At 33.3% G+C, this 21,988-nt stretch overlaps 1 protein-coding gene and 1 long non-coding RNA gene across 2 annotated transcripts; one reads left to right on the top strand and one right to left on the bottom strand.

Moving 5' to 3' along the window:
* Positions 1-830: 830 nt before the first annotated feature.
* On the bottom strand, positions 831-1,780 carry LOC132750668 (uncharacterized). Its single transcript, XR_009628584.1, has 3 exons — positions 1,510-1,780; positions 1,221-1,299; positions 831-990 (listed from the first exon to the last, which is right to left on the bottom strand). It is a non-coding gene; the product is annotated as an uncharacterized LOC132750668 (long non-coding RNA).
* A 7,940-nt stretch (positions 1,781-9,720) lies between these two features.
* On the top strand, positions 9,721-17,286 carry LOC132750669 (Golgi-associated plant pathogenesis-related protein 1-like). Its single transcript, XM_060740685.1, has 5 exons — positions 9,721-9,883; positions 12,712-12,777; positions 13,701-13,854; positions 16,476-16,580; positions 17,101-17,286. Exons 1-5 carry the CDS (start codon positions 9,836-9,838, stop codon positions 17,235-17,237), a joined length of 510 nt encoding a protein of 169 aa, XP_060596668.1. The 5' UTR covers positions 9,721-9,835; the 3' UTR covers positions 17,238-17,286.
* Positions 17,287-21,988: the final 4,702 nt, after the last annotated feature.

Genomic DNA, 21,988 nt, shown 5'->3' on the forward strand with positions numbered 1-21,988 from the left:
CTTCGCCATCGTACTTTCAACATTTCACCATTGTACCCTCGACTTTTCACCATATATTGTATTTCGCAGCTCTAATAGGCAGGCAGAGTGACTGTCAACCTACGTAAGATGTCATCCGATTCAGAAGCATGTACGTATTTAAAGGGTTTAATACGGATGGTACTATTATAGTGAGAATATTAAAATATGATGATAAAAAGTCGAAACCATGAAGTTGAAAAGTAGATGTTCATAATGAAAAGTTAAAGATGCGATGATAAAAAGTCGAGACAACGAAACAAAAAAACCACTCTGTGATAACTTGAGAAGTAGGTAAACCACGTGACGCATGAACAGTAAGATATTGAAATATCCTTCTGTGGAAAAAAAAATATTAATGCTTTAAAAGGAACTTTCTGAATATGTGCGTCTTTAAATTTATAGCCTAATTAATATTAAAAACACCGACAGACATAACTCGGCATCGAAATAAAAAAAGATAAAAAAAACTATAATTATGCCCTGAAACCTCACCTTTGTTACACCACGCTAAACGAAATGCATCTGAAGGCAAGTTGAAAAACGGTAACATACGCGAGGACGCCTGTCATGTCCGCGTATTGAAAAGCGTGTCTCGTCAAAAAATAAGACATTTGCCTAGTCACTTCTTGTGAAACGCAAATTTCGTTTGACCAACAATAATCTTGTGTGTCCGTGCACTATCTGCGGATGGGTGTCGCGGTTAAGCCTTTTTATTGTATTACGTGCTGTTGTCGCTGACGTAGTAAAGCGGTTCCGAAGGTGGACATTGACAGATAAAATGTGATTATTTTCAAAAGCTGTTAGATTATTTATTTGTCCACTTTATCTATGTGTGACCAGGTGGGCTCCAGCCCATGTACGTACATAAAAGTAATGGCCAACCACACTGGCCCCAGCCAGCAGTCAGTATAAGGGTCCAATACAACAAAAGGCTGTGATCGAGTATACTATATATATATTTCTCAAACCCTGTAAATTAACAAATACAACATATTACTAAATAACAAAAGTATAATACATTTATTGATGTATACATGATATAGGAGTTTAATATATTAATTATGGTTATATTATGTTATAAATTCACACTGTGGTCAAGTCAGCCAGCCTAGAAATATCTTTAGTCCTTACTTAAAATAATTAATGAACATATTTAAACCTTAAATGAAATTAAACAAAGAATACATATATTTACATACCAATTGTGGATCAGGTTTCATATACTGTATAGGTAATACACCTCTGTTTCTCTCACTGACTCTTACTGTGCTCTATTAACTGTAAATGGTTAAATGACAAGTGATAATACAAGATAGTAAATAGTGATGTACCAATTACCAAATTATTAGAAATATAAGCTGCCATCTTGATTACAATGTACATGTCCAATATACATGTTTACACAAATACTAAATTAATACAAATAAAGCATTGCTCATTTGTGACTCAAAAAAGATGAATCAATAGTAATAAATAAGACCAACCAACCTCAACCTTCAATTTCCAAGAAACACCAAAATAGTTATAATAAAATTAATAAAGTTCAGCAAAGCTAGTTCACATTTGACTTCTCAGTACCAAGACTTGTGCAAGAGTGAACACTATATCACATGACCACAATAATTGGTTCAAAAACAGCGGGAATTCAAATGCTTGACTAATCACTCAAATTTACAATGAAAGGGAGATTATAGACAACTCTGTAAAACTAAAATGTGAAAAGTTTAAAATAAACGAAAAGATCAAAAACACGAACTGGTTACATATGTATTATCATTGTTATTTGTCAATATGCGATATATTTTGTCTTTTGCTCAATGAAATTGGTATTCATATTCATTACGATAGACCGACTATGTGAATTAGCAAACAGATTCGTTTCTTTGACGAGCTTTTGAGACAGAGACGGTGAACCTTTTCTTTTTCATAATCAAGAGACATCAATTTTCACCCAACACTTTGCTCCATGTATTATATCAGATCATTCCTTTCACTTAATTAAACAATTAAACAATTAAAACAAATATACTTTTTGTTAAATGGCAATTACAGTAAAAATAACTATGAGAGCGTAAAAAAGTAAAATACTACTACTTTAAATCATGATTTTAACATGAATTTATATCTTGCGACATTTAACGGTAACGTGCGGCATTTAACGGTAGGGGAAATTCGTGCGACATTTAACGGCAAATGATTTTGCGACATTTAGCGGCGGGTTCAACATTTAGGGGCAATGGTGCGACATATAGCGGTAAGTGCGACACTTAGCGGTGTTGCGACATATAACGGCGCCACAATCAGTCAGAAGTCTACTTTTAAATATCGTCGTCAATTTCCAGCTGCATGATTTATTTTTGTCAGACTTTTAAAATCACTATTTCATGAAAGTAAAATTAAAATCAAGTCACATATATTCATCTTTAACATGATATGATATATCCAATTGCATTTGGACAATGCTGACTTTACGTAAGGGTACCTGATTGAATGTTAAAAGAACACTATTTTATTCTAGGAAAAATTCCCATTAAAATTGTGTCTACTTAAATATTCTTTCTCTGCTGTTTATATTAAATTCCTTTTAAATTGAACAGCTTCCAACCAAATCCACAATCTAGACTTAGACCTTTCAGTGTTGTTTAAAATTAAATTGTTGTTATTGCTGGGTTCTTAATAATGTCTTGTTTTTATTTGTTAATTATTTGTTTATTTATCTATTTTATTGTGTCTTTTTTTAATCGATCCTTTTGATTTAAACATTTAACACGACAATGCTCATTTTTGTTTTTGTCTGCGTTTCTGCTTTTATGCTTAAATGAAAATTATAAATGATATATTAATGGATAAGCGCCTTCCGATGTACGTTTTAGATAATACTGTATGTTAAAGACAAAAGCATTGTGGGAAGACTGCTGGCCGCATATTGTTATAACACGAGATTTACCTACCTCGCCCCATTGTTCCGCAGTCACTGTTTTGATTTTTGTGAAGATATTCAAATAAATGTATGACAAACATTACTGGATTGTTCATGTCAAAGTTAAAAGACATTCTGTAATTTCATTTAACAATATATTATTATGTTTTTGCTTTTTTTTCTGTATTCAAGTTTGTACAGACCTTTCTCGACAGACCAAGGATCTAATTGCTCCGAACTTTTAAACGTAACAGAACTATCCATGTGTTGTATCAAAATCCGCCATTCGAGCTTCGAAACCGCAAACAAGGCACGTATTGATGGAAATACCTCCTTCCTCTTTAACATGAAGATTTGTTTGTTTTATTTCTGGACAAAACATATCCAACTTTCATCTGTCAGTTTTGTTTCAACCTTAAGTAAATATCTTACAATCAATCCTTCAATCAATATTTTACTTTTTACAACCACTTGAATATCTAAAATAAAAGACTTAGTGTTTTTATAACAGATCAATCCAAAAATAAATGAAACCGTGTCAAGTTTCTTTTACAAATGATGCATTTTGTTCGTTACAGCAAATTTCAGATATCTAAATGAAATAGTACTTAATATTAAGTTCCTAGAATTCTATGAGTACTTCTTGTTTGAAGCCAATTGGTTGAGGCAAACGTTATCATTAGTTTGTCAACTCATCTAAATTTGTACTTCCACTCATCAACAAATGCTTACACTAGCATTATTCTTTGATTAACATGGTTGTAGTTGATAATTTTCAAGAAATAGAATAGATTCCATCTCAACTTAAAAGTAATATGGCAGTAAAACATTGGTAAATTTGAAATGAAATTCCCGTTCAACGAATTATACTTTACGATTTGCACATTTTCGATTATTTTGAATAATATATATCTTTAATGAAAATACACTCCATTTTCATACATTGATTAACATACACAGGCTTTTCATCTATATCAAGATATTATTGCTTTAAATCAAAGGACAGTTTAAAGGACAGTTTAGAACAAACTGTTCCATATTAACTTTGGTTTATTGACATTTTTTTTTCTGTAAATTTCAAAACATCTTAGAACCCCATTTTTTCAAATCAATTGACGTATGTTCCGTAGGTCAGTTTCATTTAGACTAAGAGGGAAATAAAGTTTGTTTCCCGAAAATTCGAATGAGATATGATAATTGGCATCTGTAGGATGGTCCCCTATGGTACCACTGTTCTTATTATTTCCAGCAAATTGTATAGACATAAAAAGAACTTGTATTTACTATTTTAATAAATTGTGTTTAACTGTCGCATCTTGCCTTGAAAATACACATGTCATTCATAGAATAACTCAATGATTTAAATTAGAAACACCTATGGTCATTCAGCCATGTTTTGAATGGCAGCTTAAACGGAGAGCACTATGGTACCGTGGTATGTAAATTGATGGCCCTTTTTGGCTTCAGTAGAATTTTTTCAATTAAATATGACGTCACTGCAGTTTCAGCAGACCTTCACTTGTCAGAACATGAAATTATCAGTTTAACTGGTAAATATTGGGTAAAATAAAAAAGTATTTCCAACACACTCGGGTAGTTTTGGATTTTCCTATCAATGACAGAAATTTATTTGAAATGAAAATATTTCTAACAATTTTATCCAAATTCAAAAAAGCAGCACTTCCACTTTCACTTTAATGGTGGAAACATTCGATTGGTCCCGTTCAGTGTGTAAAGAAACACATTTTCTGATTGCACCGGAATGGGCAAGGACGCGGTACCCGCGGGGAGTACTATACATTGACATACAAATTGCCGACTGACAATCAGCTTAAAACTAACAGAAGCGTTTAACTACAGTACAAGTAAAGTTATCGATTTTTTTTTAGATTCAGCAAAACAAATTGCATGAAAAGTGTTTTATGGTTAAAGTTCTCGTTTTTAGTACAGGGATATTTTGCTTTCCTAAAAGTAAATCATGAGAAGTGGGCCGCGCAGGGTGATTGCAATCGACCTTACAAATATATAAAATATTCGTATAAGCACATAATTACAGTATAGATAAAGCTGTTAAAAAAAATTGATTGGAAAAAACGATGTGAAAGTTATTTCTGATAACAAATCAAAGTTAAACAATTGAACAAATTGTGTTTTTTTTGTATTTTCAATCATGTTCCTAATCAAATGAATCATTTCCAGATGCTTTGGACGAAATAACTTTTGTGTCTCTATATCGTAAATTATTTTTAAACTATCACTTTAAAAAGTTTCCAAACGTTATTGTACATTGATTTATATTCAACTTCTATATATGACACTTATCACAATTTAAATGCGTTGTCATAATTAAAAATGCTACTTAGAAACGAGTTAAAAAATTTACCACTTCTTTTTTCAACCCTTTCATATATGCAAAATCACCAATGTTTTTAAATCATATCAATTTTGATAGGCCAACCCAAACAAATTCATAAAACATTTTGTTAAGCTCTTTAAGTTTTACGTATTTACATATTCTGGTTAAAAAGATGCATAAATTACTGTTTTTTTTTAAAAGGCAATATACTCAGACTTTCCAACTGTTATTCAACCACAAGGAGTTAACTCCCTTCCATTCTAATACTTGAAACACTTTTTAATTGATATCAACCTTTTTTCCTAAATTTACGGGCAATTTATACCTAGTAAGTTAAAAGATCTGCAACTCCAGTTTAGCCTCCACTTAGTTTTAATAGATAAATATATGTTGTAACACCTTTCTATCGTCTTATGTCAGCAATAATCTTCTGTTACATTTAGAATAAAGTATATAATGTATTACATAAGATGAGATAAAAGGCTTGACAAATACAATGTCACGTCTTGCCAGTTATATATTCTGGAAGGTGATCTGTCCAGTTCTCATTGGTAGGAATTACCAAATAAGACCATGAAGTTGATGGGTATCTAAAGGAAATATAACTAAAATAACGTTCTACCCTGGTATTTTGGTATCTTTATAATAAAATCTTGGTCTAAGGTCAGGAAGAATAAATAATCATTCGCATGAGTATAAATTTATGTCAACTGGATAAGTATCTTAATGAAAAACTAGGTATTTAAACATAGAGCTCAATTAATCTTCTTAGTCGCCGGTGATACATTAATGAAATGGTTATTGTTAAACGTGTATTCAAGAGGTTTGGTGGCCATCTTCCAAGTGATTTTATGGCTATCTACCAAGGTACTGACTACATTGGTGGTGGTGTTGGTATTTACACTCCGGATCACGACAGTAAGCCACATTGAATTCACCAGAGCACAGTTCAACCACCGCATGGTTCCTGGGCAGGCTGTCAAGCAGTTTACCAGTAATAGTTGCCTTCACTTTCGCAAAATGCCAGAGTAGAGGTACAGTGCGAATGACCGTAGAAAAGATTTCATGATCAATCACAAAGAAAGTGACCTGCGCCGTCCGGGAATCAAACCCGGGTCGCCCGATTCACACACCAACGCTCTACCTTTTGAGCTAACCGTACGGCTTGTTTACTACTTTGCTCGAAACCGAGTACTATTTATAGTTTTTGAGAGCAGGGTAACTGGCTTGGCATAGGGTGCCTAGCTTGGCAGTATCGTCATAACAAACAAATATGGTTTAAGCCGGAATGGCTGTCTTTTGCCAGAATGAATGTCTTCTATTTCAATCAAGGTATATCACCAAAATTTGAAAACTCTACATGAAGATATTTTATTGTTGTAGGTTTCATTCCTTTAAGATTGTTATAAACTTCATTTGGACAGATAAGTTAGTCAGTCCAATGCATGTGTAATTATCTATTTTATCTATCTTTGTATGAAAAAAAAGGGAAAATAAAAACCCAAACCACATACAGCCAGAGCTAGAAAAAAATGCATTTGCAACACACAACCGACTACCAATAATCCGAATATACAAACAAGGCCGAATGACAGCGATTGCTCGCAAATGTTGCCTCATTAAACATTGCCATATTGATGTGATATACCATGAATGCTTTTGTGAACAAATTCCATGATTATATCATCTTTGTTAACATTCTAAAATATAATAAATGAATGTATAATTCATTTACGCCTAGCGTTATCAAAGATCTCTCTAGTTCAAACAAGCCATTGTCTCTTCAAACAACTGACTATAATAACACCTATCCTGCTAAATAGACTCTTCCATCTCACTTTCTTTCTCACATTTATTTCAAAACTTTCCATAATTCTTTTTTCAGGAATATGGAGATGTAAATTGGTAAGTCAGTATTGAACAGTAACCCTTGTATACATACCTGGACCGGAAGTGTCGAGCCTTTGCCAACGGTATAGATCCAGACAAGCCTGCATCTCTCATCTGTAAAGTATGCTGAAGCTCTACACTTTTGGCTAATAAACTTTTAAACTTTTTCATTTCTATATTAAAAAATGATAATGGACAGTTACAAACTGAAAGCTGGACAAATCTATTTAAGTACATCAGCAGGTCAAAGGTTTAGTCTGAAAGACAGCACGGACATGTAACCCAATCAGACTTTAAAGCTGCATGCCTCCAGATGAGTCAAAATATTTAAATAAAATCAAACTTGAAAAATATGTACTACGATTTTAGGAAACGTAAAATGATTCAAGATTATAATTAGAGATGATTTACATGTTATGTGCGGTTAATGACTGATTTTTTAGTATTTACAACTATATTTCTACTGCGTTACTAACGCAGTAAGGGCTATTTTATGCATATTTTGACCACATTTTGGTAATTTACATGGCTTGTAAGTGCCATTGATAATGTGTAAATGGCTTCCTTTTGGTAATTTCACAATATTGTACATTCAAATACATTTTCAAAATTTTCATGGAAATTAGCATGAATCTGGAGGCGAGCTGCTTTAAAGAGTACTTGAAAAAAATGCAGTTTCTGTTCTAGAATTTTAAGTAAAACATCAATAATTTGCTCCATGGGTTTACCTTTATAAGACAATTGTTGAGTCCTCTGACATATTTCATATTTGGAATAAAAAGAAATATTTTAATTTACTATCTATACATAGTTAATTCATTTATAAAATTTCTTTTCGTATTTGTTTCATAACATGTTTAGTGTATCACATGTGTATCTTAATGGTGCTGTAAGCGTGTATTAAGTACTTGTTAAACTACGATATTCGTTTCACCATACATGATGTACATGATCATTCCATGTGTCTGGAATAAACTTTATGCGACAGCTTGAAAAAATCTTCCTCTGAATCATACATACGGAATGTAGGTTTCGTTTGAACAAAAACGATCACTGTTAACAATCCTGTCAACTCTTTCTTTTTTATTCATACAGTTAAAGCTGTCTTGTTATAGAAAGATCCGCGCCGATAGGACACATAATGTATCTAAAGCGTAAAGAAACCCTGCAGGCTGTAGTGCCTATTGTTCAGACTTAACGCGCCCTTATCTTGATGCCGAAGCCTACAAAGTTAACTTTTTCTATGGCAATAATCAAGTAAATGTGTATATTAAGTACGAATGTAATATAATCAATAGCATCCTGTGAATGATACCTTGTAAATGAACAAATTGATGAATTAATACAGCTTTTTTTCTTGTTAAACATAGAAAATGTTTTACAGATTTTCTACAAACACCTTTTCTTAAAGTCAGTCGCTTAGCAAACCCGCCACACAAGAAGAGAGCAGAGACAAACCCGATATCTTCGATGTGTGTATGTGTTTTTTTTCTTTTTCTTCTGTTTTTTTTCACTTATGTTTGATAGAGACAATTACGAACAAATCAGTCATCCTCGATGTAAGCAGGAACAAACCTGTCATCCCAAATGAGAGCAGGAACAAACCTGCCATCCCTAGTGAGAGCAGGGACAAACCCGCTATCCCCAATTAAAGCAGGAACAAATACGAAATGCCCGATTAGAGCTGGAACAAATCCGCTATCCCCGTTGAGAGCAGGAACTAACCCGCCATCCCCAATGAGAGCAGAAACAAACCCACAATCCTCGACAAGAGAACAAACCCGTCATACTTGATAAGAGCAAGTACTACAAACCCGCCATCCCCAATGGCAGCAGAAACAAACTCACAATCCTCGATGAGAGCTGGGACAAACCCACAATATCAGATGAAAGCAGGAACAAACCCGCCATCCCAAATGAGAGCAGGGACAAACCCACCATCTCCGATTAGAGCAGGAACAAACCCGCAATCCTCGATGAGAGCAGTAACAAACCCGCATTCCTCAGTGAGAGAAGGAACAAACCCGTCACCCCCAATGACAGCAGGAACAAACCTGCAATCCTCGAGGAGAGCAGGAACAAACACAGCCTCCCGGAGGAGAGAAGGCACAAACCCGCCATCGAAATGAGATGGGTGAGAGAAAATCATTTTATTAATCAATTATGATCGTTATAAAAGAAAAGAGCTGCGTTTTCATCAATGCTTTGAAAATACATGTATATGTCTTGTGATGGCGCTACACCTTTATTTATATGCCATGTATATTTATATAATGAATTTACTGAATAACACCTGAAGTGATATTACTATCATTCACTTAATATGTAGACTTTCTTCATTATACAAAGTCGCTGAAAACATTTGAATGTATCTCAACATGTTGTTCTTATCTGCACGTGTAATGTAAGAGTAAAAGTAAGCAACAAAGGATGAAGATTAATAAACTAGATTGTGTCTGTGCTTCTGTTGACTGTGAAAAATATCTGATTTAATAAAACAGATTCAGTTCGCCAGACGCGTCATGTAAATGAATATATGTGTATAAAACCATGGCTAATTCATTGGTGTTGACCATCGGTTAAGATTGCTTTGCCACGTATACAACGATCTCTCCAACACATTGTGTGATTTTATTAGTAGCGACAACATGCTAAAACATTTTCTGACGCTCTGCATGATTGCTGTTGCATTTGGGGTATGTACAATTTGATTTCGTTTCTCTTACTTTTCTTTATCTGTTCTCTTTCTTGTCGGTAGCACTGTTGTGAATTCTCGTTTCAAAATTAAAATTTGTATAATATTTAGAGGATATTTAATGAGTGTAGATTTAATACGTAATTTATTAAACGAGTGGAAAAAATATTTTCACATACCAGTACTGTTTTTGCGAGAGAAAAAGGAAAGAAAATGGTAAAATGGTTATACAAACAACGTGAAGGCTCGCCAATGTTAGTGTTACACTATATGTGCGTTATATCAATGATAATACGATTGTTTTAACTGAAAAATACAATACGTATCTTGTTATATAGGTGTGTGATAACAAAATATCATATTTGTGTTGGTTGCATACCATTATTCTCGCCACAGGTTCAAAGCATGTATATTACGGAATATGATATAAACTTTGTCGTTGGAGTGTTATAATGCCGTTTATCACATACACGCACCGATTTTGCGACTCCGTAAAACGGTATTGCATGCAGTGCACATATTATGACATTATGTTAGTATAGGCGTCTGTGGTTTAGTGGTTAAACACATTTACTTCTAACCACTACCTCTCATCGCTGTTGGTTTGAGTTGCCGGACCCTTCATGTGACAAAGCTACTAGCTGGCTAATGGAATGTCGGTGGTTCTATCCAGGTGCCTGCTTTTGACCACCTATGGTCTTAAATATCCACTCAATCGATATCTTCTATTAATTGTACACCTACAAAGCACGTGCAAAATCAAATTAAAACAAAAACATAAAAATTTTGAAATTACAAAAGAGAAAAAAAACATAGACCTACGCGATTGCGATCAACGTACACATGTAAAAACTGTAAACTTTTTTTTTGAATGAGACAAAACGGACCTTTCCAGTGTCAAATTGGCTGACAGCTATGTTATTGATACACAGTCGCACATAAATCTGGTTTGTACAAAAGAACACATGATTTTGTTGTTTAAGATCAATTGATCCAGCAATGACTAGAAAGGTCGGGCTATATTTTTACAGTTAAATTCGGAATATTCCATTTAACGCAAAAGCATTGATAGAATTTAAGAATACATAGAGCAGTCAAGGCAGGTATGGTTGTATGTTTTCATTATTTAAGTCTGTTCATTGTATGAGAGGAAATAAAAATGTATAATTGTTTTTGCTGATTTCAATAGAAGAAAATTTTTAAGTTATCTACAAAACTACGGTCGGGCCTTTACGTTGCGTTTGAAGGAAGAATGCGGACTGCTGGAACATGATATGTCATAAGTCATTCTTAACAAATAAATGGTCATTGTACTGGCAACTTCCTTTGAAACGGTTTGAAAACTTTGATAAAATCTGTCAATCTTATAAGATACAAGGTCAATGCAATGCTATGCTCACTTTTAAATAAACCTTTATTACAGAAATTCATGTTTAAATACAACACATCTACTTATAGAATAAGAACCACAATTTATTAAGGGGGCATGCGACGTATTCATACTTCCGCCAGGTGAAAATTACTTGTTTTACAGCGATAAGATTTTGAAGTTAAATATTTCTTTGCCGGAGATGTTATAGCCCTAATTGATTAATCAACAAATATAACCTTTAAAGTTTCTTTATCCTATTTATGTTCTAAGTTTGACATGTGGTATGGCTCTGACTGTGTGTTCATTACAAAGTAAAAACACTTTTACTTAATAAATGCAAGTAGCATTATGACAAATAAGCATCCGGATAGAGTCATATATTTAATGACGAGCTTGAAATAAACTGCACTTTATAAAATGAGCAATATGTTAGGGTTCGTCATGTAGCTAAAACACTTTTTGACACTTTGAAGGTAATAAAATTGGAAAACAAGCTACACAAGTTGCTACAGTTAGAAACTTTAAAAATGATAAAAATGTGACCAATATTTTGGTTCAATTTTTAAATTTTCATTGATTTGTGGATAAAAATAAGCTTTAGAGGAATGAGAAAATTGTATATTCATGAAGTAATTTTCCTTTTTTTTCCATTATTGATATTATTTCAGCTTGACCAGCCCGGTATTTATTATGTAATAGAAAGAGCATCGAAACACGAGGCTATCTGATATGTACGAGGGGCGTATCCTCCGGGTATTTATCAGATTGCCGAGTGTTTTGATGTTCTTTCTCTTTTGTATCATAGTCAAACATAAAAACACGTTCGTTGTTGTCACAATATGAAACCCTGGCAAAAAGTAACCGATGAACGATCATCTGAATATGATATTTCTGTCGCTTTCCCTTTCTCTGCCGTCAAAATATGTAAACCCCAGCAAAAATAAGTCAATGAATTGGCATGCTCTGGAGTGCGGGTAACTAATTCCTGCACTCCAGTTAACGCACTGTGCAACAGAAAGTTCCCCAACCTATGATACAAATAATTTTCTATTGCACATTTTGATATGTCTATTTTTAAGTTTCCATTCTGAATATATATATGAAACAATACAGAAACTTATAACAAGTAACATTGAAGTTTTGCAAATTCAAGTTGAGTCTTTCACTTAGTCCCGGATGCGAGGCAAACAAAGTGAATCAATGCGTTAGACAAAGTAAAAAGTAACTTTTATAAATTCAAAACTCCAAACTGAACGTTAATGACACTCAATTTATATTATGAAATTTGCTTAAATAAAAAAATAATCTAGTGAACATCAAAAAATAAAGAATATTTGCTTACTCAATTGCTTTTTTTCTGCGTCTTTTTCTTGCGTTTTTAATTGCGGTGTTCATTGCGTTTTCTGCGTTCTATACCTGCGTTCGTAAGTAATAATTATTTCATTACTCTTTTTCAGGCAGTGACAGAGGAGTTTAAAACATCATCTATCAACAAGCACAACGAATACAGAGCAGCTCACGGTGTAAGTCAAAATAAAAAAGACATGTTTATATTATAATTGATGTCATAATAAAATTTTCTATTAATAAAAGATTTATTTTTAAGTAGTATGAAAATTAATATTTCACGAATGACCGAGAGGTTAATATGATAATTTTTATACCACAAGATGAAAATAAATCCTGTATGAACTGAAAAAAATGACTTTTCTGTTAATTATGTATTTTTTCTCTTTTTAATCTTAATATTTGAAAGAATTCCTTTTTAACTTTTGTGAAGACTGAATGAAAGTAGCCTTGCAAGACACCAGTGAAAATACGGAAAAGGAAAATACTCATTTAATTTCATCAATATTGAAACACAGTCGGGGTTTGCTTTCCACACACGTCCCAATGTCCAGGACGCGAGTTCGTTTAAAACTACACGTAGAGTATTATTATAAATTGAATTTCAAGTGGAAAACATTGAAGTACACACAGATTTCAAATGAAATCCAGATAAATTCGTAAATATTCAAGAAAATCGTTGTCAATAGGCCACACATCTGGAAGGGTTTGAGATAATCCTCTCCTAAAGGCTGTAAATAGCTATTTCAATGTAATGTAGCTTAATATGACAGTATCCAAGTTATAGTATACATCTCTATGGTTTATGATAAAAACTGATATTTTTGTCAAGATGTAGAACATTTTAAAGATCTTGTAGCATAATTTTTATTCAGAAAGTAACATGTCAAAACGCAGTATTACTAAGGAGATGAAATTTATCAGATTTGTCGTTTTCCTTTTGAATATTCTATTTTTACTTTGCATATTGTCTATAATTACAATAGATATTTTTTACAACTGGTGTTATGAAATTATTTCTCCAGAAAAAAATAATAATTTATAAGGTTATGTTTATAAGATTTACTTTTGTAAAACAGAAACTATATATTTTTTTCAGGTTCTAAATCTTGTATATAATGCTTCACTAAGTGAATTTGCACAAAAATACGCCGATAAATTAGGTGGAGGCGCCGCATATGTACATAATCCGGAAAGCAAGGCGAATGGATTTGGGGAGAATTTATCCTGGTTCAACAATGCGTCTAAAACTGGTATATAAATAGTTTACTTTATTTTACACAATGTCTGTTTTAAATACATTATGCCTGAGAAATAAATAGAATTTGAATTGTTTAGAAATGGCAAACATGAGATTTATAACGTTTAAACAAGGTCCATCAGTGATGAGATGTGTCATACCTCGGCAAAAAATCAATCGACCTATAAACTTGTGTAAACGTTACAAGAATTTAAGGTATCAATCAATCTTGTAAAGTTTTCGTTTAAATTGCATTATTGGTATAACAGGAGTAGTCCAATTAAAATCATGAAAGAGCAAAAACTCTGACAAAAATCAATGAACCGAAAAATGTTGATGAGATGCACAACTAGACATGGTATTGATCATTCCCCTAACGTTTTGGTGAAATTGCACCAGTAGTTATTTAGTCCAGTCAAACCTCTGTGTAACAGTGGTATGTATTAGTGGTTTAAGAGAATGAGTCCGAAAAAAACTTTTAAAAAATCAACTAAAGGACTTTGTCTGCGACTAAATTCATTAAAACATCAAAAGCCGATGATATGCAAAACTAAACTTCATACTGATCATTTGTGTAAAGTTAAGATGAAATTTCACCAGTAGTTTTCGAGAAATAGACGGACAAGTTCTGGCACCACACAAAAAATACATTTTTTATTCCGGGGCCATAACTCGGCCAAAAATTATTCAACCGGAAAACCCGTGTAATATGCGCAAGGACTTGACTTGACAGATCAATCCTGTAAATTTTCATTTTGAGATTGCATAAGTAGTAAAAGAGAAGTAGTCCTCACACACTTTAGGAAAAAAATAATAAATGCCATAACTAAAACATCTTGCGACTGGAAAATGCTGATGAAATGCACAACTGCACTTAGTACTGATAATTCCTGTAAACTTTGGATGAAATGGAACCAGTAGTTTATGAGGAGTAGTCCGGACATGTTTTGTGACAGACAGACGGAGAGACAGACGATGGAGTAGTAATCACTTTATGACACCACTACTCCGTAGAGGCGACACATAAAAGGTTTAAATGCATGTAGAAAGAAGATTTTGATGTAAAAATTGTTATCACAAAAGTAGCAAAATGTAGATAAAGTAGTATTTCGACTGCCATACAAAATAATAAATCACATCTAATTGCTAAAAGACAACAGAAATCAAATTTGGGTCAGGAAATTGACGGACATTTTGGACACTTTAACATGACATCCAAAATGAAAAGCTTTTTAAAAAAAATAATGAATTTCTTGGGCATACTGGGCCTTTAAAATGGTCATGATCGAATGGAATGCAGTAAAGAAGGTAAGCCATGAAATAAATAAATCAAGATTTAATAATTCTTGACAAAGCTTAATGCATTGACTCTTGTATAATTTCGTAATGTTTACTAATAATCACAAGAATTTGTAACACAGTTACCAACTTCCCCTGCCTAAGGTAAGTATTATATGAAGCTTAAAATTGTGCTATTTTAAGTGATTGAGGTATGGATCAGAGCTTTAAGTCCAACATTTTGATCAATGCTTGATCTGCAAATGCAACAATAAATTTACTTGATGATGAAATAACATGAAATAACTCCTATGTACCGTATGTATCAATAAAAATACATTTCTGCGGCTTTCAGTTTTTTTTTCAAAAGTCTTAGCCTTGACGTGAGTGTAGGCGGCTGGTTATTGCACATGACACAACGTCTCATTATTGTGAACATTTGTGCAAAATATTTACAAAATCCCTTGATCTATGAAGAAGTTATAGACCAGACTCAAAATAAACCCTATGGCAGACTATATTAATCTTTGACCTCTAGAATGACCTTGAACTTGCAGGTAGGGGTGCAGGTGTTGCTCATGACATATCATCTTATTATTGTGACTATTTGTGCCAAGTATTTTCAAAATCCCTTGATATATGAAGAAGCTATAGACCTGCCTATAAACTATGTAAATATTTTACCTTTAAGCGTGACCTTGAAATTGGAGGTAGGGATGCAGGTGTTACGCATGACACATTGTCTTATTAATGTGACTATTTGCGCCAAGTATTTTCAAAACCCTTTGATCTATGAAAAGATTTCGGGCCAGACACATATATACCCTATAACATACTGTGTTAAGCTTTGGCCTTGGAGATAGATGACCGGTTGTTGCGCATGACACATCGACTGATTATTGTGAACAATTGTAGCAAGTATTTACAAAATCCCTTCAAAGATAAGAAAGTAATGGACCGGACACATAATATACCCTCAAATAGACAATGTTGATCGTGAATGAACAAGTGCGACCTTGACACTGGAGGTAGGGGTCTGGTTGGGTGTTGTGCATGACACATCGTCTTATAATAACAAACATTTGTGCCGAGTTATTTCAAATTCCTTTGATAAATGACAATGTTATAAACAGGACACGAAAGTGATTTATTCAAGTAAATCTGTTACGATAATTTTTTGAAATACTGCAAATGTATTGGACAAAATCATTTCAAACAATATTTCTCTGAAACTGCTGGTTAGTTAGCCTTATAAGGCTTCGTGCATTGAATTCAAATATGGGTATCGTTTTGCCATAATATGTATTCCTTGCTTATCAGAAGTTCAAGTAACATTTTGTTTATCTTTAAAAACAGGAGCACAACACGTGGAAAGTTTGTACACAAACGAAAAAGCAGTTTATGTTTGGGGAAAATGGTGTGGTACATCGGAACCGAATATGGCTTATTATAATTATTTTGGTATGTAAGACCTCATTTTTCAAACACAGGCAACATTTTCAACGAATTGCTCATACCTTGGACTATAAGCGATAATAGTGTAAGAAATGCTTAGTGTTTTATCAATAATGGTTATTCTACAAGTTAGTAGAAATTTTACAAAGTATTAAAGAGTTTTAAAGAGTTAATGAAGAGTTAAAGAGTTTCGACCATGAGCTTTTTATATCAAGAGCGTGTTAGCCGTCGTGCATATTAATCCAATGATCCGTTTGTTTAATTATTGGACGTGGCACAATTCTCCGTCACAAGCTCTATAGAGCGAGCATCTAATTTAGTAAGCTGGTACTAAATTGATTCTAATGGTCAGTTGTCTGTTAGAAATCACGTGTGGTAAGTATTTAGTAGTCAGTGGAGAATCTTTAAGAAACTGGTTAGATATCAAGGTGACAGATATGACCGAAAACTCGTTAAAATATGTATGAAAACAAGACAAAATTTCAATTGTTCTTTTAACTATTCTTGTTCTTTTTTTCCCCAACAGGACATTATACCCAAATTGTATGGAAAAGCACAGTATCAGTAGGTATTGGAAAATCAGGAGGATATGTGGTGTACAACTATTACCCAACCGGAAATATACCTGGCCAATTCAAAGAAAATGTACCTTGCCCTACATAAACACATCCTTCAAAGAATTATATGAAATAAAAGAATGTGTAAAACAAAATCAAGTGTTTTTATATGTTTACCCGTCATTATTCATGTTGAGAAAACACTTCAAGATAATATTGAATCAGTACTTAGCATTCCTCTAATTAATATAAAAGTTATATAAGAATATAAGATACAATGAACACTGCGCTGATGCAAAGTTATGCCACATACGTAGGCAAGTGTGACAAAGTAAATCATGTAATAAAATACTACGTCTGTGGCGTGGCAAAGTATATATTTATCAGCAAAAGACTTTACAAACGGTTTATAAAATTTCATTTTGTAAAATATTTCCATTGATTTTGATTAAATAATCAAGTTTCATCATGGAACTACCTCAAGTGGAAAATTTAACACAAACTGAACATCAAAAGATATTATTGAACTCTGTTCAAAACAAATACCCTAATCAATTTCAAAATTCACAAAACGTTATTAGAATGGTATGTCCTTCTAGATGTGTATTATACGATACACAGCTTACAGAACTGACAATGTTATCACTTCTTGCTTGCGGAATATCCTCCACTCTTGATCTAAGGTAACCTGCAAGTCATGCAGGCTTCTTGACGGTGGTCCTAGCCTTTCAGGTCAAGTCAATTTACTAACTGCCCACTTTCTCTTGGTCGTTACTGTAAATAGTTAGTCACATGTTTGATTAATTCTGGATTTTCAATCATGGTGATGAGACCTTCCTCTGTTATTTTGACGAACTATAACATACAGTTAGATGATGCTTTTTTTGCATGTTTCAATATGTTTTTAATGAATTGCATATAGCTCTATTAATAACCAAGGTAATTTTATTGACCAGCCTTTTGATTTTATGTACACTTATAACGATGTTCGATACAAATATACCTTTGGCGTATGAAAACAGTATTCCACACATTGATTTCCATCAGGGACTTAGCTTTGAATTATTTCCTGTGATGAAGTTTTACAACTAGATAAAGAAAGGTACCCGCTAATGCCTGAAATAATGACCGAAAAGCACCTGAGGTCTTCCTTCCCCAGTAAAGCTAGAAAGTTATCAAAATTGAGCCGCGTCACGACAAATTCAACATAGTGGCTTTGCGACCAGCATGGATCCAGCCCAGCCTGCGCATCCGCGCAGTGTGATCAGGATACATGCTGTTCGCTTACCAACTGTTTTACAAGTAGAGAAACTGATAGCGAACAAAACGGATCCTGATCAGATTGCGCGGATGCGCAGGCTGGTCTAGATCCAAGCTGGTCGCAAACCCACTATATTGGGTTTGTCGTGACGCGGCTCAAATGGTCTTTACAGTATTCGCATGACTTAGAATTCATCAGCTGCCCCATCGTAATGGAAGTGTAAAGCTTCTTTAAGCCAGTTTTAATCGACTGAATAAAACCTAGCAATACTGACGTCATATGAGGAAACTTTGCGGCTACAACCCACAATCCCTCGGTTAAGATAAGACACTTTAACTTCTACCGTTTCACATCACAATAGAATACAAGAGGGTCATAATGGCCCTTAAACACTCATCTGATTATTGAGGCATTGAATTAATATTGTAGCAATAAATAAAAAGCAGAAGAAATGTCATAGTCTTGAAATTTTTATTATTACCTTCATAACTGCAACTTAAATAGTGCAAATGTAAACAAGGGTTTTCCATATATGGGCTGTCAATATTCGAACCTGACCTGGAAATCATTTGAACAATCTTAATGCCAATTATTCATGATATTGAGTCTTTACATTACATTTCATGTGTTAAACAAGGTTTTTTTGACTGTGTGACCTAGATTTTGACCCCAGATGACCCATATTCAAAAAGTCCTACAAACAATTCTCTGACACATAATTAAGATATTTAGGCTAAGAATGTAAACGCTTGAGTAACAAGCAATTATCATAGTATTACAAGCAGTACAAAAGTCCCTTACAAGTTAGAACCCCAGCAATATTATCAAAGGCCATTGGCCATTCAATTATGCAATCGTGGAAGACATAGAATAACAGATGAGTTTTTGAGTTCATAGAACGTCTGTGTCATAGTAATGTGCTGCCTGGTAAGGAAATTATATTTATACATTCGACAGATCATCAGATGATCCAATTTTCTCAGGATGTATATGTTACACTAATGTTACAACTTTCTCTTGATTTAGTCAATTTCTTGGAAAAGTTCTTAGCTCCTAGACAACAGTTTTTAGGGACGGACAGACAGACGGACTGACAAACACTCTGAGGGTAAATCTACAAATATACCTGGTTATTACCAAAATGTAACTTTTTTAAAGGGAAAAGTCTTATACTGAAGTGATAACTCTTGAAGTAAAGATGCTTGACTTATAAACATTGTCATACAAGTACAGAAAAGTGATTTGTTTCATAACATGCTATTTATAGCAAGAAAGAAGAAAGTTTCAAAAATTTAAGAAGTTCCAAAAAAAAAAAATTCAAGTTTAAAAATGCAAATTATCATAGAAACCTAGGCGTTACAATCACATATAATGTAGGTGTTGACAATGAACATATATTTCAAATCAAAAGTAAGTTAATAAAGAAATAATAAAAGATAAAAGTTAATAAAGAAATAATAAAAGATAAAGAATGAATAAGGAAAATTCAAAGTTAATGGAGGAGGTAATTCTGAGAAAATTGACGCTAGAGGAAAATGTATGTTAATTAATGCTGAAATAAATAATTGTTGTCGTTATAAACGTTATCATATATTATTACAAGTAAAATGGTTTCCTGCGGGGAATATTTATGATGATATAAAGATATTTCATTTAACTATCTTCAACATTGTTTGGGTGGGTGGATAAATAAACGTTTGTGTCAGGAATATAGTTGACAATAATCGATCAATATAGAAGAAGGTCTTTGGAAACTGGTGACCGTTAATGACCGGAATAGGTTGAACATAAAACAATTATTTCTTTTTAAGAAAATGATTAAATAGGCCTACCATTTTATGAATAATTCCGAGCAAAAAAAAAAGCAAACACACAAGTTTTCGCAGAAAACATCTCTATTTATTATGGCAGATGCCACTACGAATATTTTAATTTTGTAGATTTTCAGTATAAACAATTTATTGTTTGTAACATTTTGAGATACATATTTAAGAAACATTGATAATTTTCAAACACATCATTCAACTTTTTCCACCTTAAACTGTATTATAATCATAGAAAATTAAAAATGTCACGTAATAGTTTTTTGTTCTTAATTAGGTGTAATTCTGACTTATTCCCTAGAGGATTATCCGTAACGTACCGGCAAACGGTATTTAGCCAGGTTTTCGAAAAGGTCAATTAACCAATCATGTACGGTTTACAGATCACATGCTCCTCCATGTACCGAAAACAGGTCACGTGCTCCTCCATGCCTCAAAAGTTAAACGCGTACCAATACCCTGCGGTCTCCAGACCGCAGGGAATGATGTTTGAAGTAAATCCTTTCAGACATGAAGAAGTTTCAGTATAAGACAATAATTTCTAGAAAATAATCAAAGTTCAAGGGGGGACATAATTCTGGAAAAGGTCTTGTTTGAGTATTGAATCGTCTTACACATGATTTGAGTGTTAAAGAGAATCATATATATTTGAAGTCTGAAGATGATACATTCCTAAATAAATAAGTTATATAAAAAAATCATGAACGTTCAAGCGGGATATTTTTGATATCTTAAAATAAAAAACTTATATAGTAAAACAGATTTGACAGGGTAAAACTTTAACCAGAAATCTGGACGCGGCCGCCAGCTCTCAAAAAGCTCTTGAATGTAATCTCCATACTGCCATCCATCCATATTTCCAGTTTCATAAAAATATTTCAAGAACTTTTTTAGTTATCTCAACAGTATTCTCCTCGGGATGATATTCCACTGTTACCTTCAAACCCAGTTATGACTAAAATGTCAATTATATTCCGATAAATTCTTATCTTGGATAAGATTTTCACCAAGGAATTAATGGCAATTTTTAAAGCAGTGCAAAATAATCATTAGGAGGAAATATGCAGATCTCAAATATCCGAGAAAATAAACTAGAAACTGTGTTTCCGATATTCCTATAGATTTTTTTTAATTTGGGCGTATATACGATTTAGAACGATTCTCTAAATTATCAATGGCCAGTGAGATTCCCGGATTTTAGTTTGCAATTTTAAAATTACCAATGAAAATCCTTCTAATATTCAGTTCTTCCCTGTAAATTTTACAGGAAGTCAAACCAATCTCAGACGGACTTCGTTCAAAAAAGACGTGCAAATTTCCAAGACTGCCATCTACCCATATTTCAAGATTCATAACAAGATTACCTGTACTTTTTGCGTTATCAGGGAATTCAGTTTTTGTGTTGCCTTGAAAAGGCGTCATATATAGGGCTGGGAATCAAAACTGCGTCGTATCCTACAAAATGTAAACAAACGCCGCCATCTTGGAGCGAAAAATGTATGTTTTTATTTATAACTAATTTTGTTGGAAGTGACTGAAAACTAGACATATGTATTAACACGCTACACTTTTTTCCGCTTCGTTCGGTATATGTTGCTTGCACAACTATTTTGTAAAACGAAAGTGATAGCGAACTTGCATCTCGAAGCGGGCAGAATTTTTATTAAAATGTGTGGATACGACGCAGTTCTATCGTTTTTTTTTCCTTCAAATCAATTATATACTCGTTTTCAGAGTTCACCATAAACTTCAAAACATAATTTTGCATCATTT

The sequence above is a fragment of the Ruditapes philippinarum genome, unplaced genomic scaffold (genome assembly GCF_026571515.1).
Source record: "Ruditapes philippinarum isolate M1 unplaced genomic scaffold, ASM2657151v2 ctg72_1_1_1_1, whole genome shotgun sequence".
Taxonomy (NCBI): domain Eukaryota; kingdom Metazoa; phylum Mollusca; class Bivalvia; order Venerida; family Veneridae; genus Ruditapes; species Ruditapes philippinarum.

Excerpts from the sequence above, each read along its gene's own strand:
- LOC132750669 (XM_060740685.1), top strand. The coding sequence starts at position 9,836 with ATGCTAAAACATTTTCTGACGCTCTGCATGATTGCTGTTGCATTTGGG. Across the intron at positions 9,884-12,711 it reads TGATTGCTGTTGCATTTGGG|GCAGTGACAGAGGAGTTTAA; the intron begins GTATGTACAATT and ends ACTCTTTTTCAG. Across the intron at positions 12,778-13,700 it reads AATACAGAGCAGCTCACGGT|GTTCTAAATCTTGTATATAA; the intron begins GTAAGTCAAAAT and ends TATTTTTTTCAG.